This window comes from Labeo rohita, chromosome 22, assembly GCF_022985175.1.
Source record: "Labeo rohita strain BAU-BD-2019 chromosome 22, IGBB_LRoh.1.0, whole genome shotgun sequence".
Taxonomy (NCBI): Eukaryota; Metazoa; Chordata; class Actinopteri; order Cypriniformes; family Cyprinidae; genus Labeo; species Labeo rohita.
Window position 1 is genome coordinate 51,942,789 of NC_066890.1, and position 23,885 is coordinate 51,966,673.

Here is a 23,885-nt window from a genome sequence, read left to right on the forward strand (position 1 = left end):
TCCATTGACAGATGATAGGTAGAAACAGAGAACTAGGTTAGTTTGGTCTGGAGGAGTGTTGGGATGATGGTGTTGAAGGCCAAGCTGTAGTCCACAAACAGGATCCTCGCATAACTCCCAGGGGTCTCATTTTTAAACGTTGTGTACGCACAAAAAGGTCATCGAAATGTGTGTACTGAATTTGCATGCTATTTAGATAGCTGTAGTTTAGGCAATGTACTACGCACACATCGTGATTTATAAAAAAATAAACTAGGTGTAAATATGTACACATAGTACGGACATTCTAGACCATGCGTACAAACTCTTTTTCCTGGAGTGAGAAAAGCAATGAAGTAAACAGCGACTTTTAATTTTGTTTTTATTTCGATATACACATTTACATTAAATATTCCACTTTCATTAATGGAGATGAGCACTGAAATTACATAAAGTCCTTACGCAGAAGTTAAACAAACGTTATATGAATTTAGACATATTTGTAGTGGATGCCCTTGATCACTTTTCCTGTGGCATACTATGTTTTAATGACAGCAAGGGGTGCTATAGGTACACACTAGTTCATCTTTAAACTAAATGCAGATATCTCATGTTATGAGAAAATATTTTTAGTGAGAACACTGATCAATGATGCGCACTTACTTTGATATTATGGCGGACACTGCTGTATTTAATGGTCGAACGGTCCATTCTCCAGTTTGAATAGGAACAATGATAATAGCTTACTGTACAGCTGCAACTATACAGAGGTGGTGATGTCATGTGAAGCCATTTCCACAACATAATGAAAAATACCACTGTATTTGAAGGATACAACTGGAAGAAAATGGTAAGCTAAAATTTCAAAAAAATCAGCAAAACAGCATACACTTAACTATATTCTAAAATATATCTTGATATATTTATTCTAAAACATAACAAGAATACTGGATGATTTTTAGCAATAAAAAGTAATTGTATATGGCACAAATGGCATTTATAGTCCGCATCTCATATTTTCTTAATGTCTTGTACATTTGACGGTGTTAAACACGGTGTCACGTGGATGTGAATATGCATGGAAATTATATGCAATTATATACTTGTATGCATAGTAAAAGTAGGTGTTGTAAGATCCATATATGGTGATTTCGGGGAGGAGACAGGATGGAGATGCATGTACGCTCAATCTTCCCCTGACCGGGATTTATAAAAGGATTTTTGCACAGGTTCTAGCATACACATGGTTTTATAAATCCAGACCTGCCAACCTGTATGCATTTTGCATAGTGAATACGCATTTTGACCTCAAGGTACGCTGGAACGATTTGTCACTCTAAACATCGCAAAAACCTGGTTTCGCCTCTGTACACATGCAGTACTTAAATCATGCGACAGAAAAAGAAGAGTTCGACCAGTCAGTGCGGTTCTTTTGGTTTTGTATTTAAATAATTTCCATGTGTTTTTTTCCCCCCTCCAAACTGGCTGTGGTTGTGTGTTCGTGAGTCTGCGTGCTGAGATGAGGAAATGTCTCCCCACTTAAAATGTGCAACAAACACCAGACATCTTTCCTTGTAATGACTTGTAATAAGAAGCATTTCTAAACCTTTTGTCCAACAAAAGAGAACATTATAACATGCTTAACAACATCAGTCAAACATTAGAAATAAATTCCTTCTGTTGTCTTATGTGGCTTCTTATCACAGAATGAGGCAGAAATATATATTCTATACTGTAATAAAGGTGATCTCGATTAGCAATGGATTATAAATATACTTAATTATTATGAAAATACCCAAGGTGGTTTTAAGGACACAGACAAACTATACATTGTCCCAGTCGAGTGTTTATTGTCTTCATATTTCATCATTCAAAGGCAAATCGATTCTATCTTCATTTATTCAGTTACGGCGATAGCTGGATGCATTTGTCCATATTGGGGATTTCCTGGAGTGGAGTCAGTTTTATTGCTTCTGTTAAGCAAATGTGAATTTTCTGCATGTTTTTAATAGCATTTTAAATTGCAAATCGCAAAAAAATGCTCTGTGTCAAGCCATCAGAGCCAAACAGAAAATCGTGGTTTTAAAAACGTATTAACGTGTTGCCACAACTGGAGCTCGTGTTTGTGTAGAGAGATGATCAGATCACGTGTGGGGTGTGAGACCAGTTTCAAATCTATAATAAAACTCATTCAGGTCTTCAGCAAGCTGTTGATTCGCCTCGGTGCCGGGGGGATGGTGTCTTGTACAGTAGTTTGTAATGTCTTTCAGGCCTTTCCACACTGAAGCTGGGTCGTTGGAAGTGAACTGATCTTCCAGCTTCATCCTCTTTGGCCTGGTGAAGCTGTCTTTTGAGTTTTGCTGTGAACCAAGGTTTGTCGTTGTAATGAAAAAGGCCTGGTAGGGATACATATATCCTCACAGAAACTGATTTAATGCTACACTCTCTGTGAGCTCATCCAGATCAGTGACTGCAGCTTCAAAAACACTCTAATCAGTGCAGTCATTAGTCAGTCTGTTTCATTAGTCAATCTTTTTACAGTTGTAAGGATCCATCCACTGGCCCAAATGCGGAGTCCAGTTGCCTGGTTGAAGGTTTAATGCATGTTCGTTCTTTCCACAGCGCTTCTGCAAAATTTGCTTAATTTATCAGGATTTCGTTTCACTTTTAATCTAGCTCCATGTTTAATCTGACTCCAATTTCATATGATCGTTAGAATTTAGGTTTGTAATTTAGGCTGATCACAAATATCAATTAAGTGTTAATTTAGATATCTGATCATTTCGGACTCGCTATACTTTGAATTATTCGTTCATTGGGGACCCGATGCCGCTCAGAGTCTGGCGCCGGCCGATTACGCCGATCTCACGATCACAAACTCGCCAGTCTGATGCTGAGTCAGAGGTATGTAGGTGACTAATACTCTTTTTGACAGCCGCCTACTGCTTGCCTTCATAAAAAGTGTAGTTTACTTTAGTCTTCTCCCATACAACTTGCTAACATCAGTGGTAGACAGAAATCAGGAGGTCTCAGATGATGTGCCTACTGCTCAATTCAATCCTGAGCCTGCAGTTTGCTCTATCCTGGTAATAATTTTGGTAGCACCAGCCTCCTCACAATCTACTAGAAATAAGGATTTCAGAAGAGTCTAAAATGAATCAGGAAATAACATTTTATTTGTCAGGTAAAAATGTATCATGCCAATTACATAGTTTAACAATAAGAATCCAATTCAGAATTAAATTGTTCCAATTAAATAAATACATAACATCAATTACCCAAAGATAAATCTAAGAGTGAGAGATGCATAGCTGACCGCATAGAGATACACAGCAGCATGTGAGAGATTTGGAGGCAAAGCTCCAGAGACTCTCACACACAGTGTGGGGTTCTTCTGAATACAGAATCCCCCCGTAGAGTTTTGTCACTTCGCTTATATACCCAGACCAAAACAAACAAATCTTCCAATCAGTTGTAAAAACATAAAAACATTTTGGTTTGTCAGGAGATCTCACGACCCAGGGTCACACCTGGCTGGAGATTCTCACCCGACCCTAAGGGGAAAACACACCCCTCAGCAGCAAACACAATTCTACAAAAGTGTTCAGTCTTCCTCATAATATAAGTGACTTCTGTGAAATTGAGATTGGGTGTTTTTTGCCCTCTTTGAAGATCTCTTCTCCAGATTTGTTTTATTGTTTTATTGCATGGCATCTGTTTTGTCAGAGTTCCTGGACTTTAAATTCATGAGGAAATAATTTCACATCTTACACAGTCCTTATTACAGGTTTAGCTGATTTCAGTTTCTTTTTTAGCTGATTTCGTATATATTCTTCTAACAATGTTACAGAACATCAGGTTTTATGGGAAGTGTTCCCAGTTCCGGTTGACCTAATTTGATGCAGCCTAACAATCCTTTAATGGATATGAATTATAGAAATGTGATAGTGTGTTACATTTGCCAAGTTAACCCTTTCAGACCCTGCGTCCATTGAAATGGACATCACATGATTTTTTGTTTAAACCAATAAAATGTTATGTTTTTAAAATATGAGCAATGCCTGGTCACTGATTGGTCCCTGATCAACCAATTACAATGAAGATCTGACTCCTAACTTATTCTGATTGAGCTACAGACATCACAAAAGAGAGACATGTTAACCAACTAGACAAGAAGAGGAGGAACCTCATATTTTACCTTTTATATGCAGAATTCTGTTAATGGTAGACTCATCAACTTGCACCGGTTAAAAAATTAAGACTCTAAAATGATAATATGTAAAATTATTTTGAAGATCTGTCAGAGTTGCAGAACACAGGATTTTTTTTAAATTTACTGTCCATCGCAATGGACATCAGGTCTTAGCAGAACCTCATGAATTAGTTGTATAACAGATTGAGAAATTTGTGCAAGCATTTCAAAGCTAAATACAGAGGTACAAATTCAAGTGTCAATGTTTTATGAACATTGATGTTAATTAATGCAATTAATATTAATATGATTTCATTTATGTCTTCAGATTGACTATAATATGTAGGTCAATTTTTCATTGGTTTCATTGAGAAACAGCCATAGTGGATGAGATCAGTGAATACACAGCAACACACACACTCACACCCCCTCCACACACACCGATGGCTTGATGCTATAATGCACACAATCATATATTTATCAAAACAATCAGCAACTACACATAAACCCATACATATACACACAAAGACATTTATGCATATACTCAGATTCACCCACTTCAACCAAAAAACAAGTTTTTTGAGACTTCATATCATCTTACCTTTTTTTTTTTCCCACATTCTTATGGCATTGTTCATTCTTACAATATGTATTCTGTTCAAAATCTTAAACACTAGTTCAACTATAGTGCACAAACTCTACTTATGTATGGTTAAAATATGTGGATTTTTTTTTATTCAGTCCTGGCGTCCATTGTAGTGGACATGAGAAAAATCTAATAAAAAATGATTTTGCACAAATCTTTTTTTTTAGACTCATTTATATGTTGGAGAAGAGCAAATATCAAGAGGACAATATTTTTTTTGTCCAGTGAAAAAAATTCAGGTCTGAAAGGGTTAAAGAGATGGTTCCTCAATCTAGGTTAAAGACTAATCTTGCTAAATACAAAAACAACAGCAAGAAAAAAAAAAACTATGTGGGTTAATGTGTTTTTGCAGAGTCAGACCTTTTAAAGGTTCATGAAACCCCAGACTACTTTTTCTGAGATTTTACTGTTTGTGTTGCACATCATAGATGACAATGTTAGCATCCGTTAAATTTAATCGTTGGAGAAAACTGGTTAATTTTGAACTTTCTTGAGCTATTGTCATCTTCCGGGTTTAAAATCTACATTTTGCTGATATCAGAGTTTGTGACGTGGCAACGGACTATAGTACATCGATGACGCGTCGGTGTCTCATAATTATTCATGAGAAGAGCTTCGCCCAATTATTCACGACAACGGGTGTTGATTTGCTATGACAGACGCTTCAAACTGTGAGATTGTGTATATTAACTATGAGAAACGTTCATGGAACGAAGGAGAGTGTTTGTTTTTGTTTGCTTTGTAAAAGTTCGGCACAAACACGATTCATTCATAAAGTGAGTGTAATAGCAGTTTTTACAACTCCTTGACACAACCCATCAAAAGGATTATAAACGAGGCAAAATAAGCCTTAAAAAGTTAATAGAGGTGCAACATCATGTTCATATATATGTTTTTCGATGCAGAGTGCAAATGGCTGTGCATTTATTGTTAACTCAATGCAAGCAAAATGAAACTGTCTAAACCCAAAGTTGACTCTCTTCCCCCTCTGCTCCACAGTGCACCATGCCCACAAAGCATTTTTTAAAACTGTGGTGAGAACTAAAAATGGAGGTAGAGTATGGCGAAAAACTCCATCTCATTTTCTCCTACAACTTCAGAATTGTCTGACATAGTTTTTTTTTTTTTTTTTTTGGTAAACAATGTTTGACTTGCTTGCACTTCCTTAGTCTTTGCTTGTTCGCTTTGTAAACACTGGGTCTGTAGTTCCGCCCACATTCCGCATGACCTTTCAATGTGATTCAATAGAACTTAGTGTCGTGGATGCGCATCCCAGTGCCTGTGCTACACGAGCTTTTGTGCTTAAAATGCTTTAAATGCTCATTTAGAGCCCTTTGAAGCTGCATTTAGACTACATTTTGGAAGTTCAAAATCAGGGCACCAATGATGTTTTTTTAAACTGTATTTATGACAAAGAACAGATGCAGATATTACAATAATCTATCGAGAAACACATACCTTGTCATGTTTTTTGCTCTGTGCCCCTGGGGTCTGTGGATGGAAAGATGAGGATAAACTGATTGAACTCTGCCGTCATTTTATTTTTTTTTTTTTAAATATAAAATTTAAAGGGACAGTTTATGTACACTTTATGTAGCTAAATGCAAAATTTACTAGAGCCCCCCTAAAGCCCATGTAGCCTATGCACGGATAAGCTGTGCTGTTTTTGCTTGCCACAGTAACAGCAATAATCTTAAAGGGATGGTTCACCCAATTAATTTAATCATTAATCATTAATTTAATCATCCTCAGGCCATCCAAGATGTAAGTGACTTTTTTTTTTCTTCAGTAGAACAGTAACAAAGATTTTAGCTGAAACAGTGGTCTTTGGTGATTCATAAAATGCACATTTGCAGGTACCAGTTTTTAAGACTTAAAAAAAATAATAATAAAATAAAATAAAAAAATCAAGGAAAACAAAATTAATACCCATGGCTCCTGACAATGAGGTTCTATGAAGCAAAACTGCAAGAAACCGACCATTATTTACAACAACATTACCTGTAATCCAGAGCCTGTAAAAAAACAGCAGAAATGGAAAACTTTTGTAACCGTATAAATGTCTTTGCTGTCATTTTTGATCAAATTAATGCATCCTTGCTGAATAAAAGTATTAATTTCCTTTCAGTACCAAAAAATAAATAAAAGTCTTACTGACCCCAAACCTTTGATTACAAAAGCTGTTACAAAAGCTTTCCATTTAAGATAAATGCTGTTCTTTTTCATTTTCTGTCCAGGGCCCAACGATGATGATGATCGTAGATATGGTGAGTAGTTCAATCTTTTATTTATTTATTTATTTAGAAGGGCTTGTACATTTAGTAGTATTCATGAGTAGTACTCAGCACACATGTAACAAAATAGGAGGGGAATATCTCAATAAAATCTGAACACCATGGTCAAAGGAGATACAATTGAAACTCATGGTAATATCAGGTGAAAACAGTCTGGTTCAAATAGGTCACACTAAAACAAAACTTTCCATAATGTTGAGTGGAAAGTGGGTTTTAAGTCCTGCCATCCTGTTTGCCTGCAGTCCACTACATGATTTATTAAGACTTTATACTAAAAGGGGCAGAAAATTTGTCTCTTCATGGCTGGGGTTGCAGCAGCAGCACATGGTTTAACTGTAATACAAAGACTTCAGTTAATGGTGCTGTTATCAAATGATGAACAAATTTTTAAATGCTTTCACAAGGTTGGATGCAAGCTGTTGATTATTTGTTTAATTCAGACAAAAGTCTTTTATTTTTTATTTTCTGTATTCTGTATTTTTTTTTTATTTATTTATTTTTTTAAAGCAAATGACATTCCAAAGTGTTGTCCTCCAAACACTGTGTAAATCGAAGGCTATGAAAACAAATATAGTGAGTGTATCCATGAAGTTATGCTATGCAAAGACAGGCAGGCTGAAAGAGTGGCCACTGAGTCCAGTCCAAAATAACAGTAGGCCAGTTAGCAGTGAGCACGACCGGTGGATAGCAGTGGAGGTCTGCCAGGAACACTTAGCAAAATAGCCAAAATATGGCTTACTTACTTATGTAGCACAAGGAATCGAACTGGCAATACAAGAGGGAAAGGAAGCACATTATAAAGGGAGTAAAGAACATAAGGAACAGAGGAGCACATGGCAAACACAAAGAAAGACAGAGCCATTTGCTCAAACACAACACAAAGACACATTGAACAATGACAAGACAGCTGTCAGAGGAGAACCCTGACAGTTACACTGAGTAAATGCAGCTGGGTAAAACTAAAACTGTGTCATAAAAGGGCGGTCATTCTTTTCTATACCCATGTATGTGTGTGTGTGTGAGAGAGGGAGATACACACACACACCCATATACAGTGTCACTTTAAAGTTTGTGAATCCTTTATAATTTTCTGTAATACTGCAAAAATATGACCCAAACACTATCAGAAGTCCTGAAAGTAGACAAAGAGAACCCAATTAAACAAGTGAGAGACAAATTTGCTTTGTCATTTATTTATTGAGAAAAATGATCCAGTGTCACATATCTGTGCATTGCAAAAGTATGTGAATCTTTGCTTTCAGTATCTGCTGTTGACACTGTTACTGTTTTCTGCAGTAACTGAAGGTAAAGTTTCTTGTAAATGCTGATTAGTCCTGCACAATAACATGTAGGAGTTTTAGCCAGTTCCTTAGGAGGAAACCCACCAACATCACAGAGTTTAAGTGGTTTTGCACTATGAGCTGCTTGCTTAGGACCTTCCACAACATTTTAATATGATTAAGGTCTGGACTTTGACTCAACCTTTTAAAAACATTAACTTTGTTTTTCTTTAAACATTCTTTGGTAGAATGACTTGTGTGCTTGGGGCTGTTGTCTTGCTGCATGACCCATGCTCTCTTCTGGAGACTCTGTTCTTAAACAGGTGTCCTGACGTTTTCCTTTAGAATTTTCTGGTATAATTCAGAATTCATTGTTCCATCAATGATGGCAGGCTGTCCTGGCCAAGATGCAGCAAAACAGGCCCTAGCCATGATACTACCACCACCATGTTTCACATATGGGATAGGATTCTTAAGCTGGAATGCAGTGTGTTCTTTTCTCTGAAAATAATAGCTTCTCATTTAACCCTTTGAGCGGTACGGTCCCACATATGGGATTCTATTTTCTGTGCCCCTGGGAGTACGGTCCTACATATGGGATTTAGAACGTTCGGTGACGTCACGCAACTGCCAAATTCAAACTGTGTTTTCGCGCGTTGTCTGGCGCTGAGCCACAGAGAGACGCGTGCTGCCCTTGTCATATAATCACAATTGCGCAGTGTTTTCAAGGACTTAACGTTTATTTTAGGTTTTAGGAATTTAAATACACATAAGTACTAGTAAAATAATACATTCAGAGTTTGTAAAATACACACGGATGTCTATGGAAGCAGCAATAACAATCCATTCAAGTATAATTTGCCGACGTGTTTGATTTATATCAGATAAAAGTATTACATATACATATAAGTAATGATATAATTCACTCCATTCCTTTCCCACTTCACCAGCTACTTACTTCCATGTATTTCGGGAGAAACTGGTGAATTTACGTGCTGTAAATCCGGCTGACAGGACTCCCTGAACGGCAGCGCGAACAAACATGGCGGCGCCCATCTCACGTTATAGATCACGATCCAGATCATTTATAAAGGTTTTAAAACGGCAAAATACACTCACTTACACGTATTCGTATACACGTATATATGCGGTGTCAATCATGACGCGTCGCCATGGAAACAGTAAAGTGAACGTTCTAAAATAACGGTCGCCTAAAAAAAACTCACTCTGGGGGGTCAGATAGAATATTTTAAACTCACCAGTGAAAGGGTTAAACCAATAAGTTACATTTTGGTTTCATCCATCTATTAAACCATTCTCCAATAGTCCTCTGGCTTGTCCATATGATAAATAGCAAGCTATTTTCTTGTTGGAAAAAAGTGGCTTTCTTCGTACAACTCTGCCATGCACACTATTGGTTGCTTTAGTTGCTTAGAAGTTACCCTGGGAAGTTTTGCAACCATGCAGACTATTACACATTCGCTTTGGAGTAATCTTTATTGGTTGACCACACAGGAAGGTAACAGTGGTCTTATTGAACACGGCTCCTGGTCTTTTTAGATTTGTTGCAGCATGCCGAACTGAAAGATACCAAATTTTCCCATGTTGGAAATTTTGAGTGTCGGTGAACACATTAGTGTATCGTTACAAAACTCAAGTATGTTTCTTTAGCACAGTGGTCTCAAACTCAGCACCATGCCCTGACAGTGCTTAAAAAATTTTGGGCGGGCTTGTGGTCAAACGTTATAATGAAATTTTCTAAAAATGCTACTTGTGATTAAATTAATCTATTGTCATTGTTACCAATTTTGCCATAGTCTGTCAAACTTTCCTATCTGCCACTTTGATTTTCTTTAAAATCTTACTTTTTCGAGCTCTTCCAGGACCATCTGATTTTCACCAAATTCGATCCAAATCATCTTCAGATCATGCTGGCAAACATATTTAGTTTACCGCATCAACAGATTTTATTGAATGATGCCAAACTGAAGCTGTATCTCTGCAAAGCTTTGACATTGTGACCAAATGCAAAGCTTTGACCAAACTTTGTGTGTCATTGTCACCTCACACTAACCACACTACATTAATTTGGTAATAAAAATCATTTCGTTTAGTTAGAGAACGGACAATAAATTAAAACTGAACGCGGCTGCTCAAGGCAGTGTGCCGAACGACAGTTGCATCACAGATCAGATTTCATTTATCACTTGAAGAGAGTGACAAGAAGAGAGAGGTGAGAAAAACAAGATTATGGTGGAAGAGTTTCAAAACAAAATGCAAAAGCGCCCGTTTTAAAAATATTTTGGATTTTGAAAAGCCTGTTGACCTCTGCCATTTATCTAAGGCAGTGGTTCTCAACAGGGGGGCGCGGAGGGATCGGAAGGGGGGCGCAAATCATGGATCGTGGAACCGGGGAACCGGGGGGCCGCCCGGGCCTGGGCGCCGGTAACTTTTGACGTCCGGTGCAAATTATGACATACAAAAATACATAGGCTATAGAGTCATATGGATTATTCATTGAAAGGTCGCGATCTCGATTCAAACACACGCAATCTTATTGCTATATGATGATGATTTCGCCATGCATTTAAAACCTTTGAAATCGCAATCACATCGGAATATTTAAACCTGCTTTCGCGCAACCGCTGATTCAGAGAGAGCTCTGCTCATATAAGTTAAGCTTTGTTTGAACAAGCTTCACGACCAGGATACACGGTAGATGTTACATTTCTGTGTTGCAAACATTGAATAATAATTAAAGTATTCGGATAAATGTTCATTAGAGCCCTGCACGGGCCTCATATGTATTTCCTAGCCCGACACTTGTCCGACAGCTTATCAGAATTATCGGCCCGAGCCCGTCTTTCCCCCCTTCTCCCAAAACAACTTATACTACTGTTTCAACTATTGAAATAGTTCAGTTTTGTATGTAATGGTAAAGTGATTTTATTTCGTTTCATTTTTTTTTTTTTTTGTTAATTTAGAAAAAACGTTAGGAGCATTTTTGTTCATTAAATATAGCCTAAAGTTTTTGTTTTTTAACGTAATGACTGTTTGATCAATTTTGCCTTCTCAAATCATCACGACTTATTTAAAATAAAATCTATAGATATAGACCCAAAAGAGTTCAAGTATAAAACAATGTTATTTGCAACGTTAAACTTAGAGAAATGTGCGCTATTAGACTCATACCCAAATTTGTGCAGAGAGTGAAGCTAAAGGCGCATTGCAGGGCACTGAGGCGCCAGCGCGATGACTTGCTTTTTTTTTTTTTTTTTTTTTTTCTCAGTGGAAACAATTATATTCCGTCATTTTTGCTCATAATACATCTTTCGCAACTGTTAAGGGTCAACTTTTATTTGTGTGCACTCACAGCATCAACAAAACGTTGCAAAAGGTGCTTTTATTAAATAAAGAAAACAAACATGATGCGCTTTCTGTTGCCTCATCAGGAGCGCTTCACAAAAATGAACCGAAACTCAGCAAATGCATACCTCACAGACATGATACATATATCTATAGAAAGCTTGAAATGATTAATTAACGAAATAAAACAAATACTCTGTCACAAAAACTCTTTCTATATGTAATCTGTAAAGATGCATTTCGCAAGGATGCAACTTCATCCTTGCAACACTGAAAACACTGGTTTATTAATAAATAATTAAAATATCCCCTTATTCCCCCCGAAACATTCATTGTAATTACATTTGCTGGTGCTTTGTGGCATTTTCAGCCTATTGCGTGCGCTTGAACGCGGATCTCTTGCAGCTGCGCTGATTTGCTGCTGCTGGCGGAGACACTAAACGCTAGCCGGTCTCGAAAATGAAAGCAAAAGTGAAGTCTCGTGGTGTTTCCACCAGCGCGGAAATTTGTTTTCATCACCATAATTGGTGTATGTACAAAACATCAAAATAAGGAGAAGCCTAAAACAGACCCGAGGCCCGGCCTGAGTCTGAACTATAACTTGAAAATTGTCCCGAAGCCCGGACTTATTTATAACATTTTAAATAGACTAATTTATAAAATTAAATAAAAAAATTAACTAATAACTATACTCTTAACATTGTTTTAATATTAAAATGTAGACTAGCATGTGAAATGTACAATCTTACAGACTTTATAGACCCCCCCACACCTTCCAAATTCGTATAACATCCGCCCTAAATAGTACTGAATATTATTTAGGGCGGATATGCGAATGCTTGAAGAATGCAAAAAACGAATGAAATGCAACATGCTTTACACGTAAAATAATACTTACACGTTATTTAGCGTTTACACGTTACAACTTATAGGCTGCTTTAAGTTATCTTGTTCAAAATCTATCATCTATCATTTTATATAGTTTTATAAAACTCACAATAGTTATTTTAAAAATCATAAGTTATGAAAAGTATAACAAAGTACAAAAATACAAAAAAAGTAAAAAAAAAAAAAAAAAAAACCTATCTATCTATCTGGGGGTGGGGTGGGGGAGGGTGTGGGGGGCGTGCCACATGATAGGGGAGGTTTGGGGGGGCTTTAGTTCCAAAAGGTTGAGAACCTCTGCTATAGCCTATGTATTTTTGTATGTCATAATTTGCACCGGACGTCAAAAGTTACCCGCGCCCAGGCCCGGGCGGCCCCCCGGTTCCACGATCCATGATTTGCGCCCCCCTTCCGATCCCTCCGCGCCCCCCCAGTGGGGCGCGCCCCCCCTGTTGAGAACCACTGGTGTAGGGCACCAACTCCCGAGGCACCGTCCCAGTTGCTCAAAAAAAAAAAAAAGCCAAGATGACGCCCGTGTATTCAATTCAATTCAATTCAAATTTATTTGTATAGCGCTTTTCACGATACATATCGTTGCAAAGCAGCTTTACACCAAATTGACATTTTTACAATATATGTAGTAGTAGCTTGATGTACATATGGTAGAGATGTGTGGTAAAGATCAATTAATGACGTAATCAAACAGACAAAGAACACTATAAATTAGTAGCAGAATTCGGTAGTGCTGTATGTTTTCAGGGTTGGCATCATCTGAAGTCCTCTGTGGGGTTGGCATCATCTTTTCTTAAGTGTTCTGGATCCACACTGGAGCTTGTGAATTCCTAGTTACCATGGGATGTCAATCCCATGGCAAAAACAGAGAACAAATAGGAACATAATTAGCGTAGCTGCTGTTCAAACTAAGAAAAGGAAGGTTTGTTAAACCAGAGCTAAAAGATTAATAATGAACATTTGATCAGATATAGTTTATTTGAATGCTTGGCTAAAAAGATGTGTCTTTAATCTAGATTTAAACAGAGAGAGTGTGTCCGAACCCCGAACGTTATCAGGAAGGCTGTTCCAGAGTTTGGGTGCCAAATGTGAAAAAGCTCTACCTCCTTTAGTGGACTTTGCTATCCTAGGTACTACCAACAGTCCAGAGTTTTGTGACCTTAGGGAGCGTGATGGATTGTAGCGTGGTAGAAGACTAGTTAGGTACGCAGGAGCTAAACCGTTAAGTGCCTTATAGGTAAGAAGTGCTTTTTTGTAGCTGATGCGGAACCTAATAGGTAGCCAGTGCAGAGACTTTAAAATTGGGGTAATATGATCATATTTTCTTGACCTGGTAAGGACTCTAGCAGCTGCATTTTGGACTATCTGTAGCTTGTTTATTGAAGATGCAGGACAACCACCTAGTAGTGCATTACAATAGTCCAGTCTAGAGCTCATGAATGCGTGAACTAGCTTTTCTGCATCAGAAACAGGTAACATGTTTCACAGCTTGGCAATGTTTCTAAGATGGAAGAAAGCTGTTTTTGTAACATGAGAAATATGATTTTCAAAAGACAAGTTGCTGTCTAATATAACACCCAGGCTTTTGACTGTTGTGGAAGTAACAGTACATCCGTCTAGTTGTAAATTGTAAGTCAAAAGATTCTGTGTATTGTTTTTAGGTCCAATAAGTAATATCTCTGTCTTATCTGAATTTAATAGCAGAAAATTGTTGGTCATCCAATCTTTTACATTTTTAATGCACTCTGTTAACTTTGATAATTCAGGAGTTTCATCTGGTCTTGTTGAGATATATAGTTGAGTATCATCAGCATAACAATGGAAACTAATCCCGTGTTTTCTAATAATATAGAAATACTATGATACTGTTACTAACAGTCTATGGTTAAGATAAACATCGTCACTATTAATAAATATTGAAATAAATTGAAATAAATTGTAGATAGGACATTTATACATTTTATTTTATTTAATTTAATTTTTATTTATTATTTATTTTTTTATTTTTTTATTTTTGTCCCTCTGTCTGGGCCCCATACCGCCAATCAGGCCCTAGGCACGTGCCTGGTTTGCCTTTGCGTTAATCCGGCTCTGCCTGTATCACTTTCAGGTGCGTTCAGAATCCTGAGAAACTTGTTTGGCTGTTGACGTTAATAACGTGATTTTATGTCGGTAATAATTTTACCACCACCAATGCACCTGCCTTACTAGTTTCCATGGCTTAAAATGCATGAACCTATATAAAAACAATGAGGCAATAATGATCGGTTAATTAAAAATAATCATATGGTTTCATTAAATAACACTGTTAAAAGTTGTAACGCGGGCTAATACGAAATAAACAATTTATGTACATTACATATTATTACAAATCCCTGCAAAGGGCACCAAATGCTTGATAATGGTTGTTGTTACACTTACAGGACGATCAAATCCTTGTTTAATAGTGAGCAAACATTTAATTCAAATATCCACTTAATCTTGTGATAGAAATGCTACAGCCTCTATAATTTCTTCAGTGGACATCACAACCCTTGCCAAAATGGTTTTATCATAGTAAAACTGCTTAATTTTCTTTTGTGTTTTCTGGATGCTTGAGACAATAAATTCAATTAGACAACTGCATTAGGCCTAATAAAATCATAGTCATAGGTAACTGTCTAGATCTACAACTGTAATGTATAAATAATACAATTTTAATTGCAATTTATTTACTTTTATATTTTATTAAAGTTCTATTTTGACCCAGTATAATAGTTCTTTTTTTTTTTTTTTTACATCCATAATGAGGGAGGGGTCACAACAATACAATTCTGCTTAGGGCACCCATTTGGCCAGCAGCTGCCCTATTTAGAAGCTACTTAAAACCAATGGTAAGTGAAGAAAAGAAGGAAAACTCAAATGAACTAAAAACAAACAACTGCTTAATGTCGAATTGCCACTAATTTGAAAGTGAAAGTAAAATGAGCATGGCACTTTTACCAAAGGAAAGTGAGGAAAAGAGGGAAAACTCAAACGAACTAAAAACAAACAATTGCTAGATGCTGAATTGCTGCTAATTTGAAAGTAAAACTTGAACTATACTTAGGGAACATATTGCTGTATTGTTTTCCCTTCAATTTTTTTTCCCTTAAATTTTCTTTAGTTGGTCTTAAAAAGGTCTTAAAAAAGTCTTAAATTTACCCTCATAAAACCTGCAGAAACCCTGACTTCCTTTCTTTTGAGGAAAATAACGAAAAATGTACACACCGAAATTATGAAACAAAGCTGCATATTTGTGCTAGACAAGTGTGAAAATAACGTGGATAAAAAATTATACTCTGAACCCCATGTGGATTTACACAAACTGAGAGATTAAAAAAGTGTTAGGTTGTGCCCCGCGCTCCCCTACGCAGTACGCACTATTTTAATTAATCAGTGTATATGTTTGGCTGACTGTATTTTACTCTGATAATGAACAGGCTGCAACGTTAGCAATGTGTGTGCCTGAGGCACCGGCGCGTTCGAACAGCGGAAACAAACAACAAAAAATACTCATTTTTGAGTTCATACAGATCATTTGAAACTGCAATGTGTTTACTTTTATTTCTGTCCTCTCGTTTTTCTTTCTGTGAATTTTCGTAGAGCGCCAAGCCGCGCCTTTCGTAGAGCGCTGTCACCCAGTCTTTTCCTTTCATTTTGTTAATTTGGTAATTATTTTTCACATATTTATTGATTTTATATATAGACTAGGATCTGATAAAAACAGATTTTGTTATTTTTAGTTTAACTTAATTTTTGTTGCTTGGTTACGCTTGTTTGCCACATTCTTTCTCTTTTCTTACCCCACAGCTCTCTCTCTCTGTTAGCGTAGTGTTAGTGGCACCAGTCCAGGTGTTTACAGGAGTCATTCATGCTATTTCTCCTTGTTGAGAGTTTGGTGTCACACATAGATTACACCTGATTATGCATTCTTATTCTTTTCTCTGATGAAATGGAGTGTGTCCATCTCACACATGTAGTATCCATCTTAACAGTTGAATTCCAGCAACAGGAAATAGACAAACCATTTTACACGCAGATTTTTTTTCTCTGGTGCTGTTTTGCGGTGTAGGTAAATTCACCACTTAATTTTGAGTTAATATATGTTGTTATAACTTGCGTTACTGAGATTGTAACCAGTAATAATATTACCCAAATTTTATTAGTAATGCGTTATATTACTGCGTTACAGCAAAAAATAATACACTACTGAAATAGTATTACTTTTGTAATGCCTTACTCCCAACACTGATTATAGTGTTATATACTATAAAACTTAACATGTGTCTAGCTAATCTGTTACGTTGTAATACGACAAACTAGCTGTTCTCCCGTAGTAGACGGTTACATTAGAACATCAAGAAGTTGCAGTGAAAGTCGCGAACGCAAATATGACGTCAGAATGCCGTTGTCGTTCCATAAGTGACTGCTGCTTAAAGTCCCTATTGATGCATGTGGGGGGCGAAGGCTGGCCTGTGAGGTCCGATCCAACAGACGAGCTACTGTAGATTAGATTGCTCAAGAAGTTAATGCTGGTTCTGATGGAGAGGTGTCAGAATACACAGTGCATTGCAGTTTGTTGTGTATGGGGCTGCATAGCTGCATACCAGTCAGGGTGCCCATGCTGACCCCTGTCCACCGCTGAAAGCGCGAACAGTGAACACGTGAGCATCAGAACTAGACCACAGAGCAATGGAAGAAGGTGACCTGGTCTGATGAATCACATTTTCTTTTACATCACGTGGATGGCCGGGTGCGTGTGCATCACTTACCTGGGATCACATGGCACCAGGATTGACTATGGGAAGAAGGCAAGCCGGTGAAACAGAGTGATGCTTTGGGCAATGTTCTGCTGGGAAATGGTCTGCCATCTGTGTGGATGTTACTTTGACACAAACCACCTACCTACGCATTGTTGCCTACCATGTGCACCCTTTCATGGAAATGGTATTTCCTGGTGGCTGTGGCCTCTATCAGCAGGATAATGCACCCCACCACAAAGCAAAAATGGTTCAGGAATGGTTTGAGGAGCACAACAACGAGTGGCTTGCCTCCAAATTCCCAAGTGCCCAGTTGCATGAAAGCTCTTGAGCTAAGAAATTCTTTAGTTACAAGGTTAAGGGTACCCTTGGTGAAACTTGGGTTGCAAGAAAATAACCTAGGGGTCAACTTAGCACCACTCTGTGGCCAGAAGTTATAAAGATATATATAACATTTGATTAAATTGGCTTATTGTAATGAAAGTGATCTCAATATATTCCTTGGGTGATGCAGAAAACAACGATACCAATTATGCCAAAATTGGCCCAACTTCCTGTCTGCCATTTTGATTGATGTTGAAAACTTACTCTTTCAAACTCCTCCTAGACTGTTGGTCCTGTTTTTACCAAATTTGACTTCAGACCATGCTGGAAAAAAGTTTTCGTGTCTATATACAGATCATTTTTTAACGTAGTTAATGTCGAGAACAGCGATACCAATTATTCCGTAGTCGACCAAACTTCATGTCCGCCATTTTGATTTGCTTTTTTGAACTCCTCCTAGACAGTTTGTCCAATTTTCACTAAAATTCACTCAGATCATCTTCAGACTGTATTGACAAAAAGTTACTGATTTGATAGATGAAACCAGTTTTGTACAGCACCACTTAAAATTTGAGGCATGCTGCCAAATGACTGTATGTGGCTGTAAACCTGAAAAGCTTTGACGTAACACCAAACTTCATGTGGCATTGTCACCTCACACAGAACACACCACATCGATTTGATAGCAGCACCACCTGTTGATCAAAAGTGATAACCCATTAAATCATATTACTAGTGCTTGTTTTTTTTTTTTTTTTATGATTTTTCACCCAAATTAGATTTTTCCTCTGATTCCTTGGCTCATGCTGTGTCAAATGGACACCAAAATGTAAAAATCATAAGGTTTAGTTTTTTTGCAATTATTAATAGTTTGTAAAACCTACTTTTTTTCTGGTTTTCACCAAAATTGACTCATCATCAGACCATGCTGGAATTCAGGTTGATTAGTCAAACCGTTTTCGAATAAAACGCAAATAAATTTGACGAAAAGCACTTCTCAACTTCTCAATGGTTTGGCCAAAAATCACAAAACTCTAGATTCAGTGCATCATTGTGTTGACAAAGGTGGGACGTGGGCAGTGGAATAGGAAAAACAAAAGGAGATGGGAGTGAACGTCTTTTAACTTAAATGCTGCATTTTGTAATGCCATTTCATGCATGAAACGCTGCAAGAAATGTGAGTGCAACAGCCAAACGGGTCCATGTTTACAATTGGGATTTTAATTTTTTGCCATATTGATCAACCATGATTATTTCATAATTTAGGCCTAAATCTCTGACAGAGACCCCTGCTCTATCAGCCAGTCACTGTGTGCATAGTTAGTAATCATGCTAACATCATCCGTAGCATCGAGGTCAACTCCTCCCTTACTCTTAACTTAAGACTTCTCTTTCTTCCTTAGTAAAAGTTTGTCTCAGCGGCTATGTGAATAGGTTTTCAGAGAGACCTCTTAGCTGAAAACTACTGCTGTTTAGGAGAACTCTTAGTGGTAAGATAAAATGTTTGTGAATACGGGCCCTGATAAGACAAAGACAAAAGAGAAGTCTTAAGCTAAGAGTAAGGACGGGGTTGACCTTGTTGCTATGGATGATGTCAGCATGCCTACTAACTGTGCACACAGTGATTGGCTGATAGGGGAGGAGTCTCTGTCAGAGATTTGTTCACAGAAATATTGTAGAGTGTGGTATTATGTTGCCATATTCAAATACATTTAAAAAAATGTTGCCACATTCAAATAAAGATTTTAAAATGCAGGCTAAGTGTCAATTAATTAAACAATTATATGTTCAGCTGATTGTCAGCCTTTTACATGTGTGCTTTTCATAAACAATTAGCTGATAAGAATAATCATGGCTGATAGTAAGACATGCAAATGTAGAAGTAAACCAAACTGGATGCAAAAACAGCTGTTACTTCTTGCCCAACATGTTAATGACAACAAAGATATAATCAAAGGAAAATTTGGAGCTGGCATAACCTCCAAAACCAAAAAAAGTTGCGTGGGAAAACGTGTGCAGATAAATGCAGTGTGTTTCTAAAACATTTAAGTTCAAAGGCAGATTGCTAGCAACAGCCATTTTGGGATAGTTGGGATTTGGTCTCAGTGACTTAGGAGTCCTCTTTACTACTCCTAACATTTTCACATTTAGGAGCTAGTTTTAGTGCTAAAACACTTTGTGGAATACTCTTAGAGTAAACATTTAGGAGTCCTAAATTTAGGACTTGCACACCCATTATTTTTAAGATTTTCTCCTAAATCGACAAGTTATGACCTACTTTTAGCCTTAAGATGTTTGGTGAATACGGGCCCTGGTCTTGATATATTTCTTGGATCATGCAGAGAACATCAATACCAGTTATGCCATAATTGGATGAACTTCCTGCCGCCATTTTGACTTATGTTGAAAACCTACTTTTTCGAACTCCTCCTAGACTATTACTCCAAATTTGACTTGGATCACCTTCAGACCATGCTGACAAAAAGTTACGGATTTCGTGTCAATATACAGTAGGAAACTGTTTTCGTTTAGTGCATCAATGAATTTGCTGGAAGGATGCCAAACTGTATCGGAGGCTGTATCTCTGCAAAGCTTTGACGTATTGGTGCCAAATTCTTTATGTGCCATTGCCACCTCACATTGACCACACTACATCAATTTGGTAACAGCGCCACCTATTGGTCAAGAGTACGAAACCATTCATTAACCATTCATTATGGAATTTCCAAAAATGCTAATAAACTTTTAATTGCATTAGCCTGTTGTAATGAAACAAAATATTCTTAATATATAATATTGAGATATAATCTAAATATTCCTTGGGTCATGTCGACAACATACATAGGGAGTGTGCAATTGGCATGCTGACTGCAGGAATGTCCACCAGAGCTTTCGCCCGTGAATTGAATGTTCATTTCTCTACCATAAGCCGTCTCCAAAGATGTTTCAGAGAATTTGGCAGTACATCCAACTGGCCTCACAACCGCAGACCGCAGCCCAGGACCTGCACATCCAGCATCTTCACCTCTGTTATGAATTTTTTCTTGGAGACCAGGAGATGTTTTTGGATATCTTGAAGCAGAAGTTTCTCTTTATTCAGATACTCCCTTCGTAGCTCTGCAGTCATCAAAAAGTCTAACTAAATCTCAGCACAGCAGAGTATATAGGTTTGAAGGAGGAGGAGTACATAGAGGTGGAATCAATCTAAACAAAGCATGCAAATGTGGTACAGGAAATCATGGCCTAATGGTTAGGGAGTCTGGCTTGCAACCAAAAGGTTGCGGGTTCGAGTCCCAGGTCCGGCAGGGATTGAATGTGGTGGGAGTGAATAACCAGCGCTCTCTCCACCCTCAATACCACGACTTAGGTGAGTCCCTTGAGCAAGGCACCGATCCCCCCCCAACTGCTCCCCGGGCGCCGCAGCAATAGCAATATGGCTGCCCACTGCTCCGGGTGCACATTTTAGAGTGGCCTTCTACTGTGGCCAGCCTAAGGCACACCTGTGCAATAATCATGCCGTCTAATCAGCATCTTGATATGCCACACATGTGGGGTGGATGGATTATCTCGGCAAAGGAGAAGTGTTCACTAACACAGATTTAGACATAAACAATATTGTGTACAATATTTAAGAGAAATAGGCCTTTTGTGTACATAGATAAAGTCTTAGTTTTTTGAGTTCAGCTCATGAAAAATGGGGACAAAAACAAAAGTGTTGCGTTTATAATTTTGGTCAGTGTAGATACTAATTATGCCACTGTGGGCTGAACTTCCTGTCTGCCAATCTGATTTATGTTGAAAACCTACTTTTTCAAAGTCCTCCTTGACTGTTGGTTCAATTTTCACCAAAATCGAATCAGATCATCTTCAGATTTTGCTGACAAAATGTTATAGTGATGCAACAAATGTCTGAGGCTGTATCTCTGCAAAGCTTTGATATATTGACATCAAACTTTGTATAAGCAATTGTCTACTTACACTGACCATACCACCACGATTTGATAACAGCTCCACCTATTGATCAAAAGGGATAACCCATTAAATCATATTACTACAGTTGTTGCCTAATGGTTAGAGTTGGACTTGTAACCCAAGTGTTTTTATTTTATTTTATTTGATTTATTTATTTATTTGTTTTTTGTTTAAGTTAATAAAACTGTTCATGCCATTTTCCTGATGCCACTGGGGTGGCTTTTGCACTGATGGCTTGGGCCTGCCATTGCTGCTTGCAGCTATATTAATTGTTTTCGGTTAGGCTTGTAAAACAAGCCACAAACAAGTGTTTTTTGAAGTACGTTGTCTTGATTACTTATCTTTTTATTGACCAACATCCATTTTAGACTTGTGAGAACTTGAGAAACATTGACAGTAAAAGGCTACTTTTTCTAAGACATGCAGTAAGCGGTCTAATGAAAACAATGTTGAATCATGCACTTTAAGTGACAGTACTAATAAACTCTACAGGTATGTGCCAAAAAATTTGAATATCGAGGGAAAGCCCATTTATTTCAATAATTTGTTTCAAATAGTGAAACTTATATGTTATATTAGTTCACTACACACAAAGTGAAATATTTCAACCCTTTATTTGTTTCAACATTCAACATTCAATTCCTTTTGACAGTACCCCATAGATTTTCAATGGGGTATAAGTCAGGCGAGTTTGCCGGCCAATCAATTACAGTTATTCCATGGCTATTAAACCAGGTACTGGTAGTTTTGACTTTGTGGTGCCAAATCCTGCTGGAAAATAAAATCAACATCTCCAAAAAGCTTGTCGGCAGCAGAAAGCATGAAGTGCTCTACAATTTCCTGGTAGACAGCTGCGTTGACTGTGGACTTGATAAAAGACAATGGACCCACACCAGCAGATGACATGGCTCCCCAAACCATCACTGACTGTGGAAACTTCACACTGGACTTCAAACAGCTTGACTTTTGTTCCTCTCCGGTCTTCCTTCAGACTCTGGGACCTTGATTTCAGATTTCATCTGAAAACAGGACTTGGGACCACTGGGCAACAGACCAGTACTTTTTCTCCTTAGCCCAGCACAGACGCTTCTGACGTTGTTTTTGGTTCAGGAGTGGCTTGACGCAAGGAATTCTACAGCTGTAGCCCATGTCATGCAGACGTCTGTATGTGGTGGTTCTTGATGCACTGACACCAGCCTCAGTCCAGTCCTTATGAAGCTCCCCCAGATTTTTGAACCGCTCTTGCTTGACAATCCTCTCAAGGCTATGGTCATCCGTGTCACTTGTGCACCTTTTCCAGCCACATATTTCCCTTCCTCTTAACACTCTGTTAATATGCTACGATACTGCGCTCTGTGAGCATCCAGCTTCTTTTGCGACTGCCTTTTGAGACTTTTCCTCCTTATGGAGGGTGTCAGTGATGGTCTTCTGCACAACCGTCAAGTCAGCAGTCTTCCCCGTGATTCTGAAGCTTACTAAGCCAGACAATTTAAAGGCTAAGGAAACCTTTGCAGGTGTTTTGCATTAATTAGCTGACTAGATTGGGACACAGGGAGCCTACAATGTTGAACTTTGTCATGATATTCTAATTTTGTGAAATACTGGATTTGTTTTTTTTTGTTTGTTTGTTTTTTTTATCTTTAATCCATAATCATTAAAATTGAAACAAATAAAGGCTTGAAATATTTCACTTGGTGTGTAGTGAACTAATATAACATGCAAGTTTCACTTTTTGAAACAAATTATTGAAATAAATGGACTTTCCCTCGATATTCTAATTTTTTTGGCACATACCTGTATATTAAAATAGTGACTCGGACACAGACTCAAGCCTTTGGGACTCAAAAGATATTTTTGGGTCCAACCGAGTCCAACCAGGGACAGCTGACAGAAATATCAGGTACTTTGTAGTACCTATCAGGTTGGATGGGGAGCGTTGGTGCACAGTCATTTTCAGATCTTTAAAAGAGATGTTCAATTGGGTTCAAATCTGGGCTCTGGCAGGGCCACTCAAGGACATTCACAGAGTTGTCCCGTAGCCACTCCTTTGTCATCTTTGCTGTGTGCTTAGGATTGTTGTCCTGTTGGAAGATGAACAGTCATCCCAGTGTGAGGTCCAAAGCACTCTGGAGCAGGTTTTCATCAAGGATGTCT

At 37.8% G+C, this 23,885-nt stretch overlaps 1 protein-coding gene across 2 annotated transcripts in view; it reads left to right on the forward strand.

The window, feature by feature from the left end:
- LOC127154102 (uncharacterized) overlaps positions 1 to 23,885 on the forward strand; it is a 105,490-nt gene that overhangs the window by 75,619 nt on the left and 5,986 nt on the right. Inside the window, exon 18 of one of the 2 annotated variants that reach the window (XM_051095504.1) lies at positions 7,055 to 7,084. The exons of the other annotated variant lie outside the window; for it this stretch is intronic. Coding sequence (XP_050951461.1) covers positions 7,055 to 7,084 — 30 coding nt within the window. The remainder of the gene's footprint in view (positions 1 to 7,054; positions 7,085 to 23,885) is intronic. 2 annotated transcript variants of the gene reach the window in all.